The sequence below is a fragment of the Notamacropus eugenii genome, chromosome 6, assembly GCF_028372415.1.
Source record: "Notamacropus eugenii isolate mMacEug1 chromosome 6, mMacEug1.pri_v2, whole genome shotgun sequence".
Taxonomy (NCBI): Eukaryota; Metazoa; Chordata; class Mammalia; order Diprotodontia; family Macropodidae; genus Notamacropus; species Notamacropus eugenii.
The window spans coordinates 39374371-39395566 of NC_092877.1; the positions used below are offsets into that span (position 1 = coordinate 39374371).

The 21196-nt window shown below is 40.5% G+C and overlaps 1 protein-coding gene across 28 annotated transcripts in view; it reads right to left on the bottom strand.

Annotated features, from left to right (window-relative positions):
* The window catches only part of SOX6 (SRY-box transcription factor 6), a 666349-nt gene that overhangs the window by 119104 nt on the left and 526049 nt on the right, over positions 1 to 21196 (bottom strand). For 16 of the 28 annotated variants that reach the window (XM_072619576.1, XM_072619573.1, XM_072619574.1 and 13 more), the window contains 3 exons: positions 20578 to 20701; positions 9402 to 9481; positions 7563 to 7685 (listed from right to left, as the gene is read on the bottom strand). In XM_072619576.1, the coding sequence (XP_072475677.1) occupies positions 7563 to 7685; positions 9402 to 9481; positions 20578 to 20701 (327 nt within the window). The remainder of the gene's footprint in view (positions 1 to 7562; positions 7686 to 9401; positions 9482 to 20577; positions 20702 to 21196) is intronic. The other 12 variants (XM_072619588.1, XM_072619585.1, XM_072619569.1 and 9 more) reach the window with 3 other exon arrangements.

The following is a 21196-nucleotide window of genomic DNA, read 5'->3' on the forward strand; positions in this document are numbered from 1 at the left end:
TTCAAATCCAGAGTTTTTTCCCATTAGATCACATCTTGGATCATAGTGACTGAGCTTAAGTTCCATGAAGGCAAATGCTCATCAAACATTATGTTTCCCTATCGCTGTGCTCTGTACATATATGAACAATAAATAATGATAAATCAATGAATAAATTAATATGGCTCAATATTGCATCTACTATAAAGCTCTAAATCAACCTGCAGACACCCAAGGCTCTATATGGTAGAGCCCACTCCTTCCCAACTCCCAAGGTGCTACCTTATGGAACCTGAGGAAAAAAAATCAGGTTTTTAGAAAAAAAATTAAAAATACATTCATGAGGTATTTTAGCTGTGAGTGGCTGAAAGAGAGTCTTGAAACATAAACTTCTCTTATGTAAAAAGGAAGCAAAGAGAAATCAGATTTTCTGAAGCTAAGGTCTCATTAAAAGGCCTTCCCATCCTCAGAATACTCTTCTAGTCCTTTAACTTAATCTCATCTCTTCAACCTACCTGGTACCTTTCATTTGCTGTATTTTTAATTACTCCATATATGAATTAATGAGTTTTAGGTAATTCATGAAAGGCTCTCTCACTACTCCAACCACCTTCCTCTGAACACTTCCAAAGGAGCACCCATAGGAAGTTTAAGCAACTAGGGCACAGAAAGTTATGGCCCCTAAAGGTCCACCATTAAGAAGGCTGATACATCTGGACCCAAAATGGGGTCAAAAACCAGCTGTGCAGCCTGGCTTCTTCAGGTTACTCTAGACCAGTGGTATCAAATTCACCAGCTCCATAATTCCCAAGTGAGGCCCAAGACAAGTTAAAATATAATTGGGAAATGTTTAACAGAATAAATAAAAACATAATACAACATAGATAATGTGTTCATTTGTGGTTTTCTAAGTCAATATGCAACCCAAAGATCTGTTTCTATTTGAGTTTGATACCACTGGTCTATATCCTGATCCAGCCTTGGTCCCAATCTTCTCACCATTTACCTACCCTGTCTCATTAGATATCCAAAGAGTATGTGTGGTTTGGGGTGGCAGAAGAAGTCAGGAAGAGGGAATAAGTGCAAAAGTAAATAAAGGGGTGATTAATGGGGAACACAAATTTCTTCTCTTTCAAAGTGTCTGCTATCCTGAAAACAAGAGATTTTTGGCTATATTCACCAACCCCTCATCATTGACTTCAACCTTCACTCATTCATTTGGTCCATGTGAAATTCTACCTTCCTAGGTCAGCCTAACTCACATCCCAATCCTATCACAATGGAATACTTTTATGGTTCCCAATCCTGGTGAGCAGCTCCTTGCATTTCCATTCTTCCTTAGAAATGGACAAAGTCATTTAAATAAAATATGTGTTTGTATTCACTTTTGCAAAACTTCAATTGTTCTTTTTCATCTTTGGAAAGTTGGCAGGAATCAAATGGTTTCATTTTTGTGCACCTTCTGATCGGTACAGTCTTTCAGAGTGCCTTAAGGCTCTAATTAAGCCCCTTTCCTCCAGCTTCCTCGATACTTTATACATAATTCCCATCCAATAAAATGGAAAAATTATTTACATAACCATTTCCCTATTTCCAAATTTTCATTTACTATTCACTTCAATTAGGTCACTACTCACACTATCGTTGTAAGAACTAGTCGGTTAAAATATGTCCCACTCAAGCTAGGTAGTCTTTGAGTGTGCGATAAAAATCATTCTCTGAGGCTAATGAAGACAGAAGCTCTGCCTGTAACAATATTAAGTTTGTTTTCTCTGGTGATTCGGAGAAGTGAACAATCTGTCAGTCATACATGGAGTGAAATGACTTGTCTTGTAGGAATTCCCGCTGACAGTCGCTCCATCTCAGGGCTGACCCAAACATCTCCCCGCTGACAAACAAATTACTCTGTCTAACTCAGAAAAGGTAACGAGCTGGTTTTTAATTGTGATTGGTCTTTCAGAATCCCTTGTCCATTTACTCAGTCCCACCTTCTTCATTGCGTTAAAAAAAAAATAAACAAAAGAGAGAGGGAGAGAGGGAGAGAGGGAGAGAGGGAAAGAGAGAGGAGGGAGAGAATGAGAGAGAGAGAGAGAGAGAGAGAGACAGAGAGAGACAGAGACAGACAGAGACAGAGAGAGAGAGAGAGAGAGAGACAGAGAGAGAGAGGAAGAAGAAGAAGAAAGAAGAAAAGGAAAACCTCTAGTTGGAATGATGGGGGAAGGATTGTTATTGGGGGCAGGTCTGGCAACAAACCTGTTATTGCTTCTCTCCTAGACGGTTATGTCAGATAAAACTGTTAAGTGTGTCTAACCAACATTAAGACTGGCAGTGCCGCCAGTGACTGACTGGGTGAGTGAACACATTACCGAGACAGTATTGTAGGAATTAATTTTCTTCAATAAAGTGATTTTTAAGGCTCATATATTTCACAATCTAAACATATGTCACTGTTTCATAAACAAAATAAATGGATTAAAATAATACATTACCAATATGCTGACACATGGAGATATTTTAATTAGAAATACTTAAGCTGTGTGATATTTAACGGCTGTATTTGCTGAAGAAGAGCATGCATCATTTAATAAGAAGGCACAGGCCAGGTGTATTGCTTCATAGGCCATGGTACCAGACTGGCGCCTAACTACTTTTAGTCTAAGCTACAATTATCGGGCAATATTTGTCTCAATAAAAAAAATGGTTTTAAGGTTGTATCCCATTTGGAAGAAACTACATAGAGTCGATTCTCTAAAACCATTTTTTCATTGAAATAAGTCACCAAGAGCCTACTCCTGAGGGGAAAAAAATTTATATTTCTTCATAAAAGGCCACATTTAACATCTGAGCTATTTAAAGGACCGTATTTACATGACTGTCACATTACATCGGCCCCCTTTCCCTACACATTCTTCTTGGCTTACTTTAAGGACCAATGCTAAAATAGCTGAGGAAAGCAAATGTCAACCATGCCTTGAAATTTATATGTGTGAGAGAATCAGAATAAGTAGAAATGTAATATATTGTTTACTGTACTGAGTGCCCTCTGTTCTCTAAAAGGTCAAAAGCATTGTAACCTTAGAGTTGCAGTTTCTGATTGTTCCCAGGGTTAAATACGTTATCAAAATTAATGGTTCAAACCCCGTCAACCTTCAAATAGATGAGTACACATGCTTCCATCTGCTGAACAGTTCAACTAAAAATAGAATTCTTTTTGGCCTTCACTCTTACAATAGTGTGCCCCTGAGGCACAGTGAGCAGAGCCTTGGATCAGTACCCAGTAAAACAATCAAAGGTCATTACTGTGTCTCTAATTTAAAGGAAGAAAGGAAGAAGGAAAGAAAGAAGGAAGGGAGAAAGGGAAGAAGAAAAGAAGGAAAGAAGGAAGGGAGAAAGGGAAGAAGGAAGGAAGGAGGGAGGGAGGGAGGGAAGGAAGGAGGAAGGAAGGAAGGAAGGAAGGAAGGAAGGAAGGAAGGAAGGAAGGAAGGAAGGAAGGAAGGAAGGAATACAGAGAGAAAAAAAGAAAGAAAAATGGAGAGAGGGAGGTTGAGAGGAAGGCAGGAAGGAAGGAAGGGTCAAATCAGGCTAATATGAAGAGGGTCTTTCCATTTTAAGTACTTTTACTTCCTTCAGTTATAGAACGTCAACCTTCCAGATTACAGCTGCAAATGCTGTTGAGACTTGCCCAGCCTCATTCGTGTTCTAACTGACAAACTTTGAAGGACAAAATAACTGGGCACTTCAGGCAGGACAATAACTTTGGAAGTCCGGTGCCCGCCGTGCATATGTGGCACATGTCTACGTATGTCCATGTATTTGATGCAGGCATTTTTTTCCTGGGGAACCTGTGTTTAGGAGTAAATCCAGCTAACATAATTGCAATGCCTCGTTAGTATCAACAGTTTATCATAGCTGTTGACAGAGCTGTGGCATTTCCTTGTTTAGCTTGCAAACAGAGGGGGGGTAGGAAGGAGGAGACAGAGAGAATGTCCTTAGCTGAAAATGAAAGCAGCTCTTAAAACAATAATACTAATTTTCAAACCTGCTGTAAAATTGGGAGAAGGCAGGATTATCCTACCCCAGTTCTGTCACAGATTTCATGTAGCAGCATCTGTATGTAAGGACTAAAGAGTGCGTGTCAGCCGGGCTGTTCTGGGATTTCCTGGGCATCAAGTTGTAACCATGCTGGGAAGGCTTGGGAAACCCGCCTGGCAAGCAGGCTCAGTCTTTGCCAAATAATATGCCATGTACTCTCCCTCTTGGATGAGCTTTCCTGACAGGCAGGGGAAACTGGAGAGAAGTGAAGAGGGAAAACAGGGCAAGATGCAGAGGGGCCACAAATTGCTCCTGGACAGTCAAAATTTCAAATGAAAACTGCATGGGCTCCCTCATTAATAGACTCCCCATTCACCCTCATTAAAGCAACTGGCATGTGGCATGTGTTGTGCAGATGGATCAGCAGTGGCATACACAGCACTGCGTGGACCTGGCACATAGAAATCTGGTTTCATGTTTTCCAGCAACCAAACAGACGCCAGATTTCTAGTGGTGGAGTGAAAAGAAGGTAGAGGGATAGAGAGAAAGGGGAAAAGCTCCAGAGAGATTGAGAGCAGGGTTCAAGGAAGGAGGTAATGATGCAAAGAGAAGTAGACACTGAAGAAGCATGGGGCAAGGCAGAAAGATACCAGGTGAGTAGAAGGAGGTGAAAATTGGGTACCAAGACCCAGGGGAGAAATAAAAGACAAAGGGTAGAGACTGTCTGGGGTCTGAGCCAAAGCCACCTGTCTTCATGGTACTGCCAAGCACTTAGAGTCTTTTATACATTCTGTCATAGGTAGGCCTGTTTCACTATAATCGCCCAGACCCATTTCTAATGTTCAGGTAAGACTCTCTGCTTTTTCTCCTCCAGACACAATAGATACTAATACTAATGCCAATGAAAATACTAACTTTCCTCTTATAAATATAGACCTCAAAGTATCCTGGAAAACTCTACCAGTAAATTGTACTAAAAAAAAAACCTCAAAACATTATCACAAATGAGACTGTTGCCCACAATATAACAATGATCCATAAAAACTTTAATATGTTTTAAATAGGTGGGGCCACACCAGATATTCATAATCTCCAGCCTACATGGAACTAAAATCTCTCAAAATACAGAGACCTATCAGAGGAGGTCACAATCACATGAGAGTTGGAGAGATAAGGGACATCTCTTCCCTGTTGGTGCTGAATGACAACAATCACCACCACCACCACCACCACCACCACAATAGCTACCATTGATATAGTGCTTCAAGGTCTTCAAAGCCCATTACATATGTTATGCCACTGGATTCTCATAGCTACTCTCTGAGGGAGACACTCTTTTTATCCTCATTTCCTATTTACAGATGGGAAAACAGACTGAGAGAGATGAAGGGATTTGTCCAGGATCACAATTTTTAAGACTGGACTGAACTCAGCTCTTCCTGACTTGAGGTCCAGTGCTCCATCCACTGTGTCACCTCAGTGAAACTGTACTGAGGATGCTTTCAGTAAGCCTACCAAAGAGGGGCTTACCTCCAAACACTTTTATTCAACGACTACAAGAAATATTTTATCAACCTTTGTAGGAGTCCATGGAACATTGAAGATAAAAGAATACTTGGCAGGCTAGTGATCTTTCTCAGTGTTGTTTCTATTTGAACTTCATCAAAAACAATGATAATATGATAATAAAAACACCAGTAGTTCATATTTAGGCTTCACTTAATTATCAAAGTACTACGGGATATGGAGCCTTCCAGAAAGACAAAGCAGAGCTTTTCAGAAAGATATCCCATGCAGGTAGAAGACAGAGCTACCTCTGTTCTAGTGGACGGCTGCTCATGCCCCATTAGAACTTCTCCCTTTCACTTCTGTCCTCACTCCCAACATACATTTCCCTAGTGAACAGAAAGTGGAGGAGAGAAGACACTGTGGATTCCTTCGCCAACTATATCAATACTGGCATCTTATTCTTTCCCCCTTCTTCCAAAGAACTGACTTTGCCTATTATTTGCTGAAATACAAGTTTTAAAAGAAAGAAATGGGGGAAGAGAAGATGAAGGAGAGAAAGGGGGAAAGGAGAAGACAAGGAATAGCAAAACTGACCTTTCCCAATCAACTAATATTAGATATTTCCAAAGCAAATAAGAGTAGGCTGGGGGGGAGGGGGGGAGACATAATTATTTTTCTTTATTGAGTTGGACCCATGGTCATGGGCTGGGAGTTAGAATTATGATCACATGTAGGAACCCTACAAAAACACTACAAACCCTAAAAATGAATGTGTTTCAAATTGATATAACTTGTTTTCTTTGCTTTGAGTAAAATAGAAAAGAAGCATTCTCCTACATCTCTCTTAATGGAAGATCACAGAATCATAAATTGAGAGTGACAGGGGACCTTAGAAGTCATTTAAGTTCAGTGGTCTTATTTTATAGATGAGGAAATGGAGGCTCGGCAAGGTAAATGACGTATCAGGGTCACCGTCACTGTTGTTTGCTGTTGTTCTTATTCAGTGGTTTTTCAGTTCTGTCTGACACTTTGCGATTCCATGTTGGGGTTTTCTTGGCAAAGATACTGAAGTGGTTGGTCATTTCCTTCTTCAGCTCATTTTACAAGTGAGGAAACTGAGGCAAACAGGGTAAAGTGACTTGCCCAGGGTCACCGAGCTAGTAAGTGTCTGAGGCCAGATTTGAACTCAAAGAACATGAATCTTCCTGATTCCAGGCATGGCACTCTATCCACTGTGCCACCTAGCCCCTTCTAGGGCCATACAGCTAACAAATATCTGATGTAGGATTCAAACCCAGGTTTTCTTCATTGCAAGTTCAGTAGAACATATATATATATATATATATATATATATATATATATATATATATATATATATATATATATAAAACATAGGATCATGACTTTCCAAAGCTGACACAACTGAATCGGCTTCTAGACATCAAAGACCAAGGGGATCTCACAGAACTCTGCCTTAGACTGAGTCTACCAGAGGAGAAAGATCTGGCATAAGAGAAGGCACCCTCAAATGGAAGGAAAACTGGGTCCTGGTGGCTGATCTACTAGTAACTCGTGTCCTTCTGAGCATATCTCTTCATCTTTAAGTGCCTCAGTTTCCTCATCAACAAAATCATAATCCCAATCCTACCAATCTCACAGAAATAAGTCTTGAAAATCAATAGAGATAATGTATGCGGAACATGTTTGAAAATATACAAAACAGGGCAGGGGGGTGGAGACCAAAGGGAAAGAAATGGGAAGGGGAAAGGAGACAAAGTTGAGACTTATTATAGAAACGGCACCTAACACTGAACCTCAAATGAATACTTCTGGGAACCTTGCTTGGGTTCTGTTTGTTTGTTTGTTTTTTCTTTCTACAAATGAGAGATAGCAACCTGTAATGTCTCCTTAGGGAGAAAGGGATCAAGCCTGAGGAATCCTCACCTGGTGTACTCTCCTGGTCCCCACTTTCAGAGACAGCTGGGAGTATGTTGAAACAAACAACATCCCCACCCCAGAAGCATCAATGGAAGCATTCATACCTCAATCTTTTTGTGGTTGTAAGACTGGCCACCACCATGTTCAAAGGTATCCAAATTCCTGCCATAACGTTCACTTAGGCCCTTTAGTCTTGGGCTAATCTGTGGGTGGGAGGCATGCCCTTTCTGTTTAGTAGCGTAGCCAGCAAAAGAAAACAAACAAACACTCTGTCAGAACCTGAGACACAAAACCAGGAATTTCTCAACTTGGGGCAATGACCACACCAACAAGGGACAGACTGAGGCCTCTTTTCTCTTAGAGCAAACCCAATGTTCCACAGATCAACCAAAGTCTTTGGGCTTCTATTTTTTCTTGGAACAAACAGATACATTTGAATGAAGATATTTTCATGGAACAGAGCTACAGAAGGAACAAAGGTACAGGAATCTGGCATTCTTATAGACTGACTACGTCTCCTGTAGTAGATAGGACAACAGGGAAGCAATGCCCCTGATAGACACAGGACAAGTGACTCTGGGTGAGGAATTCCCTTCATCTGCACAGATCACAACCCATCCATGACTTTGTCATCAAGGCTTAGATAGTTATGTGAGGCAAACAGAAGTTAAGTGACTTGCCCAAGGTCACATAGCTGGTTAGTGTTAGAGCCAGGGTTTGAAATCGAATCATCCTGACTCGAAGCCCAGAACTCTATCCCCTCACAACTTTGCCATTATACATTATGAATTATTTGCTTTTGTATCCCTCCATCTCTTACAATTTTCAATAGCTACAAGAAGTTGTTGACTGGCAAAACTGGGTATGGGGGAGCAGGGAGGGGAAGAAGGGAGAAAGTAAGAGTTATCCTGTGAGCAGGGATGGAGCATGGTAGAGAGAGGTGTTGAGGTGGAGCCTTTACAAAGTGCTTCACCATTGCTTGGCTTGGCCACACAAAAATAAACTGCAAGGTGATTTTTCTGCTATTGTTGTGAAATTGCTTGCTCTGGGTGTTTTTTGTTTTTGAGGTGGAAATGAGGCACAGTCTTCACATGTTCATTATCACATATTTTCTAATATTTCTAATTCTAAATACTTGATAGTTCTATTTGGCAGTCTTATATTTGTGTTTTTAGCTGTAAAAACATATCTCCCAAAGAAAAACTATTTTTTTTTTTAGAGTGCTGGAGTTGGAGAAGCATTTAGATATGACTGAGGCCACTCCCTCATTTTACAAATGGGGCAACTGAGGTCCAGAGAGGAAAGGGGGCTTGCTAAAGGTCACACAGGAAGTAGCAAAGATAGGACCTGAGAATAGGACCTTAAATCACTCTGAATAACTTCATGAATGAAGGCAACTAAGTGGACCAAGACCAGAGATCCAAGCACGGATCCCAAACCTGGGAAGGTTGAGACTACACAAACACAGTCTTCTTAAAGCTCTTTACTGATCAGTTATGAAGCCATGAGGGAGAAAGAGCCCATCCCTTCCTCTATAAAGTGCACAAAGTAAAACCCCCCATCAATGGACTGCGCTTTGATGCCTGTGGAGGAGAAAAAGCCCATTTGGGGCAGAAAAGATTTTGATAAAAAATGAAATTCAGGGGAGGTAAAACTGAACATGTCTAAAGACCACTGGGTGTACATTCACTAACAACTATTGATTCATTTTCTCTGTAATATGTGAGACTAAGTCATCGTGTCATTTCCCCCCTTTTAAAACACTGAAGTTGGCAGCCGACATTCCTATTTGCAGTATGGTAAGTACATAAGGTGTTAATCCTTCTGGGCTATGCTTAAAAAATTATTTAACATTCAGGCCATTATTTAGCATACAGCTGGTTAGCAGTTTTCCACTAAAGTGTTGGCTGGTGTCCCACATTTTTTTTTGTTTTGGCACATACCTGGAGCTGTAAAGGGCTCAGTCCAGAAGCAGCAGCAGCTGCCATTGTTGATGGAATGAACTGTACGGGGTAGTTATCACCTGTCGGAGAGAACAATACATGCAGGTTTAGACAATGAGCAGAGAATCACAGCAGACAAGTACAAACAGGGTCTTCACATTGCTTGGGCTCTACAGCACTGCTCTAAGCCCAAACATCTGCAGGAACAAAAGGCTGAGTTGGGCACAGACTTGTAGTGTTACCTTGGAACTTTCCCTAAGCGAGATTGCTAGTAGGCAAACTGGCAACGCATAAATGTGATGGGAAAGAGAAAAAAATTAAATGTGCAATTCAAGCATGTTCTCTCCATTACAAATCATGTAATACATCATTTTTGAGGAGTACAAAAATATCTTGAAGCCAACTCGACACGCAGTGCACCAAAGATGTGTATGGGTTTTTTCTATTAGAGCTACAAATGGCTTAGGGAAACATCCTGGCTCAGGAGGCAAAACACGGCATTAGCACCCAAGAAAGAAGATGAAATGGGGAGCTTCCCCTGAGTTGGGGGTGTGAACAGGAAGGCATACAGAGACAAAGATATGGGCAGAGACAGAGACAGAGACAGAGGGAGACGGGTGGGGGAGGGGGGGGTGCGGGGAAAGACAAAGTCATCCTCATCCAATAGCACAATCTGAACCACCAGCTTTCTGGAAAATGTCTTATTTTCTAGGCCCTCCCTAGGAGTTAAAGGCCCACAAAGATCAAAGTGATTCACAGAATGCTGGCACTGGAATAAAGCCTAGGAAACCATCTCATCCAGCTCCCTCATTTTACAGGTGAGGAAACTGAGACCTGGAAAGGGAAAATGGCTTGCCCACACAGTGTTGTATGGAGACTAGTATCATACTTTAAAAAAAAGAAACAAACAAAAACAACTAACTAGATCTCCCAAAAGAAATTAATTTTATTGGTAAAATCTCCCTATTGCACAGCCTAGCAGACTTGTTCATTCATTCAGCAAATACTTATCAGTATGATGAAATGGAAGACATGGAATACAGGAAGTATCTGGAAGGTCCAAGTCCTACATCTGACTCCTATTTGCCATGTGACCTTAGACAAGTCCCTCTAACTGCTTGGTCCTCCAGACAAAACTCCCTAAGACTCAAGACTGCAGAGAAGTTTCCGATGTACGCTGGCAGGAGCCTAGCCTCTCCCCTATCATCTACGCTTTGCAGCCTTTGTATTATGGATGTGGGTATACAAAGACAAAAAAGAGAAAGCACACCAAATATAGCTCCTGTCCTTAAGGAGCTTATATTCTATCAAAAGGATCTGTAAGTTTATGACTGGGGGCAGTTTCCTGGTAAGAAATTCCCTCCACTGACTCATAATGGCAGGTGCTAAACAACTTAGAGTCTGAGAGAATTGGCCCAGAGGCCTAGGGAGATTGCAAGTTGGCCCAAGGTCCCAGAGCCAGTGTATGTAAGAAGTGAGACTTTCACCCAGTGCTTCCTGTCCCTAAGGCCAACCTGCTATCCACGATGTCTTGCTATTTCTCATAGGCATATAATGAGCACATAGAAAATAAATTCAAAGCAAATATAAGAGAATATTAGGAGGACAGTACTCACAACAAGGTGGTAAGGGGAAAGATCAAAGCTTCTTGTACGTCCTACTTCCCAAATCTATAATCACACTGTTCACAATACTAACTCCTAAGAATGTTACCATTATTATCATGAAAAGAAAACCAACTATTGGGCACTTTGTCACCAGGCAAATCATAGGAACCCCAAATATCATGATGCCTTAGGTCAAGTACTTCTGTGGTAAAGTAACCCTGTCTGGTTATTTGGTATCGACCTTCCCTGACACAGAATTATGCCCTCCCTGACATTTTACAAATAAAATCTGGCAATAATTTGATAAAAATCAAACCACATTTTCCCCAGAAATGAGGCAACCTGGCAGACATTACATATGGTGCACCAGCATGCACCAGCACCTAGAGCCCAAGGCCCCAGGCTCAAATCCTTGTGTGTGATCTTGGACAAATCACTTAGCCTCTCTAGACCTCAGTTTCCTCATCTGTAAAATGATAGGGTTGGACTCAATGACTTCTAAGGCCTCTTTCAGCTCTTAAGTCTTGGATCCTGTCATGAGGCTATGAGTAAGTGTAGGGCATGGGCAAATACTAATGCTAAATTCAGTAAATTAGCCACCAATCTTCAAAAGGGGGTAACTTCAGGGACTTCTGCCTCCCAGGGCTGCCAGCCACATTTGGTGGCCTGAAGACATGAGAAATGCTAGAAAGGACTTTACTGGGGGCAGGGGGACCTGTAAACAAAAATTAATACACTGATGGAAAAATTACCCAATAACAGTGATTTAATGGAGTATCACTTTGGTTCTAGCTCCTTATTTAAAGTCAGTGTTATGTACTGTCTCTAGGCTACATTTTAATAGGCTGTTCCTCTGCACATTTTTGACATTTATAATAATCAAGCTGTTTTGCATGAACTTTTTCACATTGAATGCAGAATGCAATAATGAAGATAGAATGTGGAGGGATCCCAAGGAATAGATGGAGGGCCATTCAAAGGTTAGAAGTGTCCATTTAAATTTCTATACCTGAAACCTTCCCGAATTCCCTGAATCCTAAGAACTAGTTCACTCTGCTTAGCACATGAAGAGCTACTCAGCTGACCCAATGGAAATGTTTAAGTTGCTTTCACTTTTTAACAAATTGTGAGTTTCTAATCCACATGGTCTTTTTGCATCATATCCATAATACCTCATCAGACCATTGAGCACAGTGTGTGCTTGTCCACAGTCCAGTAACAATTGGCTTCTGATTGCATACGGAGCTAAGCGACAATGCACTCACTAACACTATATTGTGCCGATCTCCTATGGAGCAGTGTTCAAAATATCGGATCTTGCTTTTCCCCCTTCCATGAGGTTGATTTTAGCTCGCAGTGTTATGTGGGGGTGGTGTGCTATTTTTTTTTTTCTTTAAACAGATAACAAGATCAAATTATTTTTATAGTAAATGATTGTCGTTTGATGCTTAAATAATTCCACTGATCTCCTTAATATTTAAGCTAAATTATTTGAAGAAAGAATAGACCAATCTAAGTTAAATCATGTTTCTTTGGTCAATATTTTACCAGGTTAAAAAACATCACAAAGATGCTGAATTAATGATGCTTTAAATAGGAAAAAAAAATCGCCATTCAAACTATCAGCATGGACGGCTCCCAGAACATTCGGGCTGTGCTTTCTTTAAATATCATGCATTATTCATCCTTGCTCCACACTGCACTGCAATTCCTCCCTCCCCTCCCCCCCTTTGGTAAGTTTAATACCAGTTGCCGTATTTGTACTAAAACATTTTCCATGTCAAACATATTTTTTAAAAAATCAAACTCTAAAAGAATTCCCCACGGCACTCCTTTCTCATAGCTGTCATGCTTCTATGGTTAGAAAAAGCTGCATAGTGGGGCTTTGTGGGGGTTCCCCCCCTTGGTGTGTGTGTGTGTGTGTGTGTGTGTGTGTGTGTGTGTGTGTGTGTGTGTGTGTGTTATAGTTTTGGGCTTGGCAGCTAATTTATTAGTATCTCTGCCACACCCTGTAGTATTCTCCAGCTCACCTGCTGGCTACAAATAGCTTTCCTTCTATTACTGACAAGCATCATTTTTAAAAATGTCTTTTAACCTTTCTTCTGGGTTGAATCTATGCAGCTCAATGTAATCTGTAGAAGGTCATTTCCCAGGGCCATGCTATTGTATCAATACAAAAAAAAAAAAAGGAAAAGTTAATACACCTGAGTTAACAGAGTACGTTGCTAATATAGGAGAGCTAAGAGAGGGGGAGAGAGTAGGTATGGGGTAGGGAGAGAAGGAGAGAGGGGGCAGGGAGGGGAGAGAAGGAAGAATATGGGCAAACATGGAGAGAGGCAAAAAAGGAGGGGAAGAGAGGACTGGAGAAGAAATACAAAGGTAGGCAAAAGTAGAAAGAGGAATAGGAGACAGGGAAAAGGAAAGAAAAAGAAGAGGGAAACAGAGGAGAGGAAAAGAGGGAGGGAGGGAGGGAGGGAGGGAGGGAGGGAGAGAGAGAGAGAGAGAGAGAGAGAGAGAGAGAGAGAGAGAATGAGACAGAGAAAGAGAGAACGCTTGTTTTAAAGAAAGTGAGCACTGAGGGTATAAGGAGGCTTAAATTTTTAATTACAGAAGGTACATGCTTTCCCCTCTAATTTTCTCAGTACAGGAGTCAATCAAGAAAGCTCTCACTAGCTGACTTGGCAAGAAATCAGTCAACATGTTGTAGCAATTTTTTTCAAATTTGTTTCTGGATTTGAAATGCTTGCGTGAGGACCCATTCTTTCTAAATATGTACAAAAGACATGAAGCATGTTGGAACAGGTTAGCTTGAGGTTCCGGTGTAATCTGGCCTTTGCTACTTGAGGTAGAAAAAGAATGCCTCTGAAATCCAACAAGCACAATAGTGCCCATTCGGTAACCTGACCTCTTGAGCCTCCCCGCTCTGGCCATCGTCTGCTAATATCTGGAGGCTACTGGAAAGCTTTAAAAAAAAAAAATGGCATTTAAAACTTGTGGAAAGCTGCACTCAGTTTTCAGACTTTCAAGTATTCTATCAAAATAGGGGCCTTTCAGAGAAAACAGCATTCCCCGAATGAGAAGCAAAAGAGTTCCTAATTTTTCATAGAAACTTCAATGAAGCTAGGCTCAGCAGACCCCAGGAAGGGAAATGCACTGAGACGCTAGAACTCTACAGGTTCAGCAGGGCTACCTACCTCTTACTTCTCTATTCTGTTCAATGTCAGGTAAATGTTTGAATCTTGGAATAAGGCCAAAAGTCCCTAACGGCAAAATTGAACCCCTTCTCTTCAGTTTAACGAAAGCTTTATTTTCCCCCCTGAAACCCAAGGGATTTGGTTCATTCTTGCTCTCCTCTGGCCCCCTAAGATTGCCACTGTAGGGGCTCTGTCTGTTTGGAAACATTTATAAAAATAAGTAGGGATAACAGAGAAAATGCAGAACTGGGAAAGTCTACCACTGGGGGGCTCTTCTGTGGCAGCTCCTGACTCATGTATGACTCATACGTGATCCATACTCACGGATGAAGGAATGTGTGCTTCGGCAACGGAAAGAGCCCTATCTTCAGAATAAGCATAACAACTGGCCATTTATATTACACTATAAGATTGACAGAGACCTGTATGTGCTTTGAATCCAATAAGGGGAAATGAAATAGAAAAAAGATTAAGTTCTACACCTGAGTTCAAAAAATTGACTCCAAAAAAAAAAAAAAAATGGTCAACTCCATAAGTACAAGATGGGGAGGCAAAGAGTTCAAATGCACTGCATGAATTGGCTGAAAAAGACCTGAGATTTTTGGGGTACTATAAGCTTGAAATGAGTCAAGAGTGAATTGTGACAGCCAAAAAAACTAAAGAGATCTTAGACTACATTGAGAGCTATATGAAAGAAATGATCATCCTACTGTTCCCTGTTCTTGTCAGACTCTGAAATATCATGTTCTGTTCAAAGCACCATGTTTGGACAAATTTTGATGGGCTGGACTGTGTCTAGAGGAAGGAGATCTTGATAATGGTGATGATGAAGATCAAGACTTGTTGAAGGCACTAAGGATGCCCAGATTAGAGAAAATAAAAATAAGGAGGTTCAGAATAGCTTTCTTTAAAGTCTGAGCGGTGGTGATGTGGAAGATGAATTAGAAGTGTTCGTTTTTGCTCCAGAGGCAGATCTCGGAGCAATAGATATAAGTTATATATGTTGGTCTAATGTAAGAGGCAAAATATTAATTAGAGCTATCAAAAAAATAGAATGTGCTGCCTCTCTTACTTGAGGTATTCAAGATAAGACTGGATAATTATCTGTCAAGGATATTGGGGCGGGGGAGAAGGAGGGAGGGATCCTCATTCATGGACAAGTTGAACTAAAGGGCCTCTGAGATGCCTTCAGCTCTGTGATTCTATGAATTAATTCTTGAGTCACCACTGACTTGCTGTTTAACCTTAACACAAACCCCTTCCACTCTCTATGTTTCAGTTTCTTTTGTTGGTAAAATGAAAGGATTAGACTAGATGATTTTCAAAGTCTCTTCCAATTCTACTTTTCAGAGTGATGTCAGCTGTTCACTAGGAAAAGTGGAAAAATTGAGTACATACTCACAGCTCCCACACTGGGTATTGAATTGAGACAATGGGTCCTAAAGGACTGGAGTACAGACTACCAGAATCTGAGAGCTGGACAAAATCTCTAAGGCATTCTGGTTCAACCATGACCTGAGCAGTAGTTAGTTCTACAGGATTTTCAATAAGCAGCCAACAAGTCTCTGATGAAAGACCTCCAGTAATGGAACACCTACTACCTCTTGAAAACAAGACATTCCACATCTGAACAATTCCAAATGTTAGGAAGTCCAACTCTATAGTCAATTCAAAACATTTGTTAAGGACCCTGGCCACCTTAAAGAAAGACAGTGTATCACTATAGAGTAACATCTCCTTTCTTGAAATGTAATGTCTTACTCATGATCAAGATTCTATGTGTTTGACACTGACAAACTTGGACACACCACATCACACAACCTGCTAGGAAATCGATGGCTGCACATTTTCAAGTTAACAAGCAAATTGCTGCTCCCTCTGCACTTTGTGGGCATGGCATTGTCAGTTTGGATTTTGCCTTGAGAAAAGGTGCCCAGCAGCATGGAACAGTGAGTGGCTAGCAGAAATAGCATTCATCACTCTCACCAAAATAAGCAAACAAACTAAAAACACCTAAGACCCATCCTGCCTCCCATCAGGTCAGAATAAAGGTGTTCTTAATGTTGGTATTAATCTCTGTCTGGTATAACTACTTCTGGAGTATTTTCTTCAGTTCTGGGCACATTTTAGGAGATAAGCTGCATAGGAAGACTCAAGAGCAAAAAATATAACAATGTATTGAAGAAAATGGAAATGCTTAGGCTTAGTGGGAACATGACAACTATTGAATCCATGAAGAATTTGAAAGGTTGCATCATCTGAGAGATTAACCTATTCTGCCTGGCCTCGGAGGGTAGACCTAGAACAACCTTTAGAAGTTACCAAGAGGCAAATTTAGGATTAATGTAAAGAAAAATGTGTTAACAATTAGAGCTCTCCGAGAGGGCAGTGGGTTGCCCTTTGCATCCTTCAATCTAATATCTTATGACCCTATGTAATGGCTTGTGGGTTAGGTCCTACACTCTGTTGGTGTTCCACACATACCTTCATTTTATTTAAACAGGCACTTCTACTTGCTGCCTGATTCAAGAAGTGAATCCTTTAAAAGCATTACAGCTGAAGCCAAAGAGGTCAATTCTCTGAAGATTTCCAAAATGGCGTTACACAAAGGCTACATTCCCATCCATCGACCACATTTAGACAAGTTCACTGTACTCTGAACACGCAACCTTGTGCATCAGAGCTAGCTGTTTAGATTTCTTTTTCCCCTCACACTAGGCTATGAGTTCCAAGAAGGGAACAGCCCAAGCATAGTGTTCTGCACACAGTAGGTGCTTTCTATATGTTCCTCACATTATACTGTGTTGTGTTGTGTTGTATTGTATTGCATTGCATTGTACTGTATATAGTTGCGTTGCATTGGTGTATGAATCTCTACTTTATTATTAGTGTGTAAATGATGAAAAACCAGAGCATTTGGAAGGAAGTTCCCAAGGAACCTTCCTTCCACTTTAGAAAGAAGAAATACCCAAAGTCGCACATTACTCTGATCTAGCCCTTTCTTGTTGAAAAAGTTAATTATCTCTGTAGCTATGGTCAAAGCATGATCCCTAAGCCCTTGGATTAGATCGGCAGGAAAAAGCACAAAATGAGAAGGCCTCCTTCACAGAACAGCTATTTATTTCTCAATGAACAAAGGGGAGGAGGCTCTCAAGAACACTTTTCCTAGAGAGTGTATAAGGGGAAATGTCTCTGTTTTGTGGTCTCTGAAAAACCATTTCTGGATGATTTAGTTACTATCTCACATGCATTTCAAGTGACTTGCAAAGAGGTCTCTTTTGACCCCTTCCCAATAGTAGTGTCTATTTCCAACCCACCTTTCTAAGACGTAACTCCCTCTGTCTGCCATTGATCCTCCACTCGATGCTATTACCATCTTTTTAATCCTTCCATCTCTTAAAGACTCAGGCACCAGTTCTTCAAGGAATTGATCCCCAATCCCACAAATTAGAAATGATCCTTCCCTCCTAAGATGTAATATAGCACTTTAGTTGTAGCCCTGCCTATCTTGAATTTTATACTCTAGCTAAAGAGTCTTTTTACTTACCTCTCCTGTTAGAACATGGGCCCCTTGAAGATAAGAACCACACACTATTTATTCTGTATGGACCATAGAAAAACTGTGCAAATGTTTGGATTTGTTATTCTGTTTATTTCATGTTCCAGTTTAACATTTTTGGACGTATTCCTTGGTAATGAAAATCTTGCTAACATATCTGAGTCTGTTCTTGCCTTAGTAAACAGAGTCTAATGTGTATAATTAAATCTTTGATTATTAATGGTCATAGTCAGAGAATCTTAGAGTTACAAAGGTCCTAGAGGATATCTAGTATGTTTCATACATGGAAAGGAGTTCCCTCTATAGTATTCCAAATAAGTCATTATCTACTTCAAGACTTCTAGTGATAAGGAACTCACTCCCTATTGAGAGAGCTCGTGCTTAGGTAATCTGAAATGTGTCTCCCCATAACTTGAACACATTGTTCCAGTTGTGCACTCTGGGGCCATGAAGAGCAATACTAATCCTCGTCCGAGAATCTACCAAATATTTGAAGACAACTATCATGCCCACCCAACCTGTCACTTTCTCTTCTCTAGGTGAAATGTTCCCAATTCTTTGAACCAATCATCCTTTGGCATGGTTTCTATAACCCTCCTAAATATGGCATCCAAAACTATGGCTTACATTTCAATAGCTCTTCAAGGTTTAAAACCTACTTTCCTAAAACAACCTCCTATTCAGATAGGTGATGACAGTAGCCTCCTTCCCACTTTACAGATAAGGAAACTGTGACCCAGATTGGTGAAGAGGGGCACTGACTTTCCTGAAGTCACACGATAGGCGAGTAGTAGAGCTAGAACTAAATTGCAGGACTCAGTATCAATCAAGTCCAGCGATCTTTCCAATGCTCCATTGCCATTGGTTCACATTGCCTTTCACATTTATACCTGTATTTTACACAGCATGATTTGTAGGCTTTCCCTACAAGTCAGAATTAGAATGCATTATAATGAGGTATCCAGAGTGCTGACATCTTTATTATGTGTATTTCATCAATTCAAGAATCTGTAATGAGTGTTATGACTGCTACTTCTCTTGATCCAGACTGAAATCCTTCTGCAAGCAAGGGTTTCAATCTGCTGTTAGCAGGTAGGCTTTTGTGAGCTGTTTTCATTTTTACCAAAAAAAAAAAAAAAAAAGATCCTCTGAAGACTAACTTTTTGGGAATAAGCCCTCCTCAACTTAAGTGTTATTAATCCTGGGACAGGTACAAGAATGACAACTCAGACCCAGGTCAAGCCAGGACGTTTTACCCTTAGGCAAGGTCATGATTAATGACTGGTTCAGTCCTGACATTAAAGCATCACTTCTACTAGTCAAAAGAGAATTTAGGTCATATTTTCACTGAATTTGATTCTCAATGGAAGCATACATATATATGTCATTCTTATAACAGCACCCATCCCATAGGGAATATAGGTCAGAAAGTCAGGGGACACCCATCTTATTTCTTTCCATTCTCTAGGAACCATTAGGCCATAGGACTTTGACTTATTCCTAGTCTGAATTTCATTCAAGCCAGAAGCCTAAGAAAGAACTCTGGAAGATTATTTTCAATCTTTTAGACTACAAGTTCCTTTATTTTTCCATCTCTGTAATCATTTGGGTCTTATCAAACATTCTCTGTTTTCCCTCTAAGGCAAGACTTCTCTACTAAATGTAGAGCAGTAATCAAAGACAATGAACCAACCCCCATCAACAGCTAAAGAGACAAAATTCTCTGGGTTCATTTGGTTGATTTTTTTAAAAGCTATTTTGAAATCTTGTCTGAATAAAGGAAGGGCAAAGCAATGCGTTTCATATGGTCTTTACATTAAAAAAAAAAAAAAGATAAAACCTGGTGTCCGCTCACTTTGTAAACCCCATGATTTATGTCCAAAGAAACTGCTGCACTCAGATTTGGTGGTTAATATATGAAAAAGAGCTTGACACAAAAAATTATTAATGAGCAGAACAAGGTCGCTGCTTCTGGGCTGAGGTCACTTACAAAGAATGCACAAATGAAAATAAGGTTGACTTTTATTTACTTAACTATCTTCTTACGGTGGATTCCTTTGGCAACAGATCTTTAAACATTTAAAGCCCTGTTTACAAGGAGGCTCTGAAAGTAGCTTCAAACCATTATGGCCCTAATTGAATTCCCCAGGAGTCCAGTAAACTCAGAGGAATAAAGGAAGAAATCATAACATTTGCTAAATCATCTCAAAACATATTTCACTGCAAGGTTATGTGACCTGCTTCAAGACTTGGCAGTGAATGAGGAGGAGCTCCGGGATGCTTTATGATTTAGGAAGAAGTCTAAATGTTACCTATTAGTGGCAAGCTAAGTAAATTGTACGAGGTTCTGCTTTCTTCAACAAAAAAAAAGACGACCATCGGGGAGGGATAACATCTTCTACTGCATGTGACCTCTCTCCCCTAGGGTAGCAAAGCTCTCAGAAAGAGAAGGGGAATTCCACTGTAGGCCACCACTGGAGAGAGAGGGAACAGCCATAGATGAAAACATCAAATAGCCTTCCTCCACATGTCATACCACCCTGTTACAAATGGGAATCCCAAAGACTTCTACTAGGGAACTATACTAAAAATAGGACTACCAGGAAGCCAAGCTTTATTTCTTGAGCAAAATATAGATGATTTTCCATACCCAATTAGCCCAGCATTTCCTAACAGTCCCAGAATAACTTGCAGTTAAACTTGAGTGCATCCTATACATTTCCATTCATCTCTTTTGTGAACAACTACTTCAATGCAGTCTGAGCTTCATCTTACAACATTTCTAAAGTAGCTGCAGCAGGTTGCCCTCTGCTTACCTGGTTTATATGGTATTCCAGAGGGGAAGAGGAATCCCTGTTGGGCAGCTGCGGCTGCCGCCAGTGTCCGCTGGTCGTGTGGAAAAATTGGGATCATGAGCGGAGGCATGTGACCCTGAACCTGCTAAACAGAAGAGAGTCTCTGATCAGACACAGCGCAAATATGTCTTGACAGGTTTTTATTTTCCATTGCTTATAGAGATTCATGTGTTCCCATGGCCACCTCTTCCCCTGTCCCCATCACATCCAATTCACCAAACCAGGAAACCCAATGCTGCCAGAGCATCATCCAGTGCGGGTTTTCTTAATCTTGAATCCATAAACATTTTTTTTAAATTTAGATAACTATTTCACTGAAATTATTTTCTTTGTAATTCTACGCATTTTATTTTGTGAATTTAAAAACATTGTTCAAAGAAGGATTCCAGACTATTAATGTGATCTCTCTCTCTCTCTCTCTCTCTCTCTCTCTCTCTCTCTCTCTCTCTCTCTCTCTCTCTCTCACACACACACACACACACACACACACACACACACAGAGTGTAAGAGCCCTTGTTCAAGCCAAATGCTCTCATTTTATACACAAGAAAACGGAGGGCTCAAGAAGAGAAGGGATTAT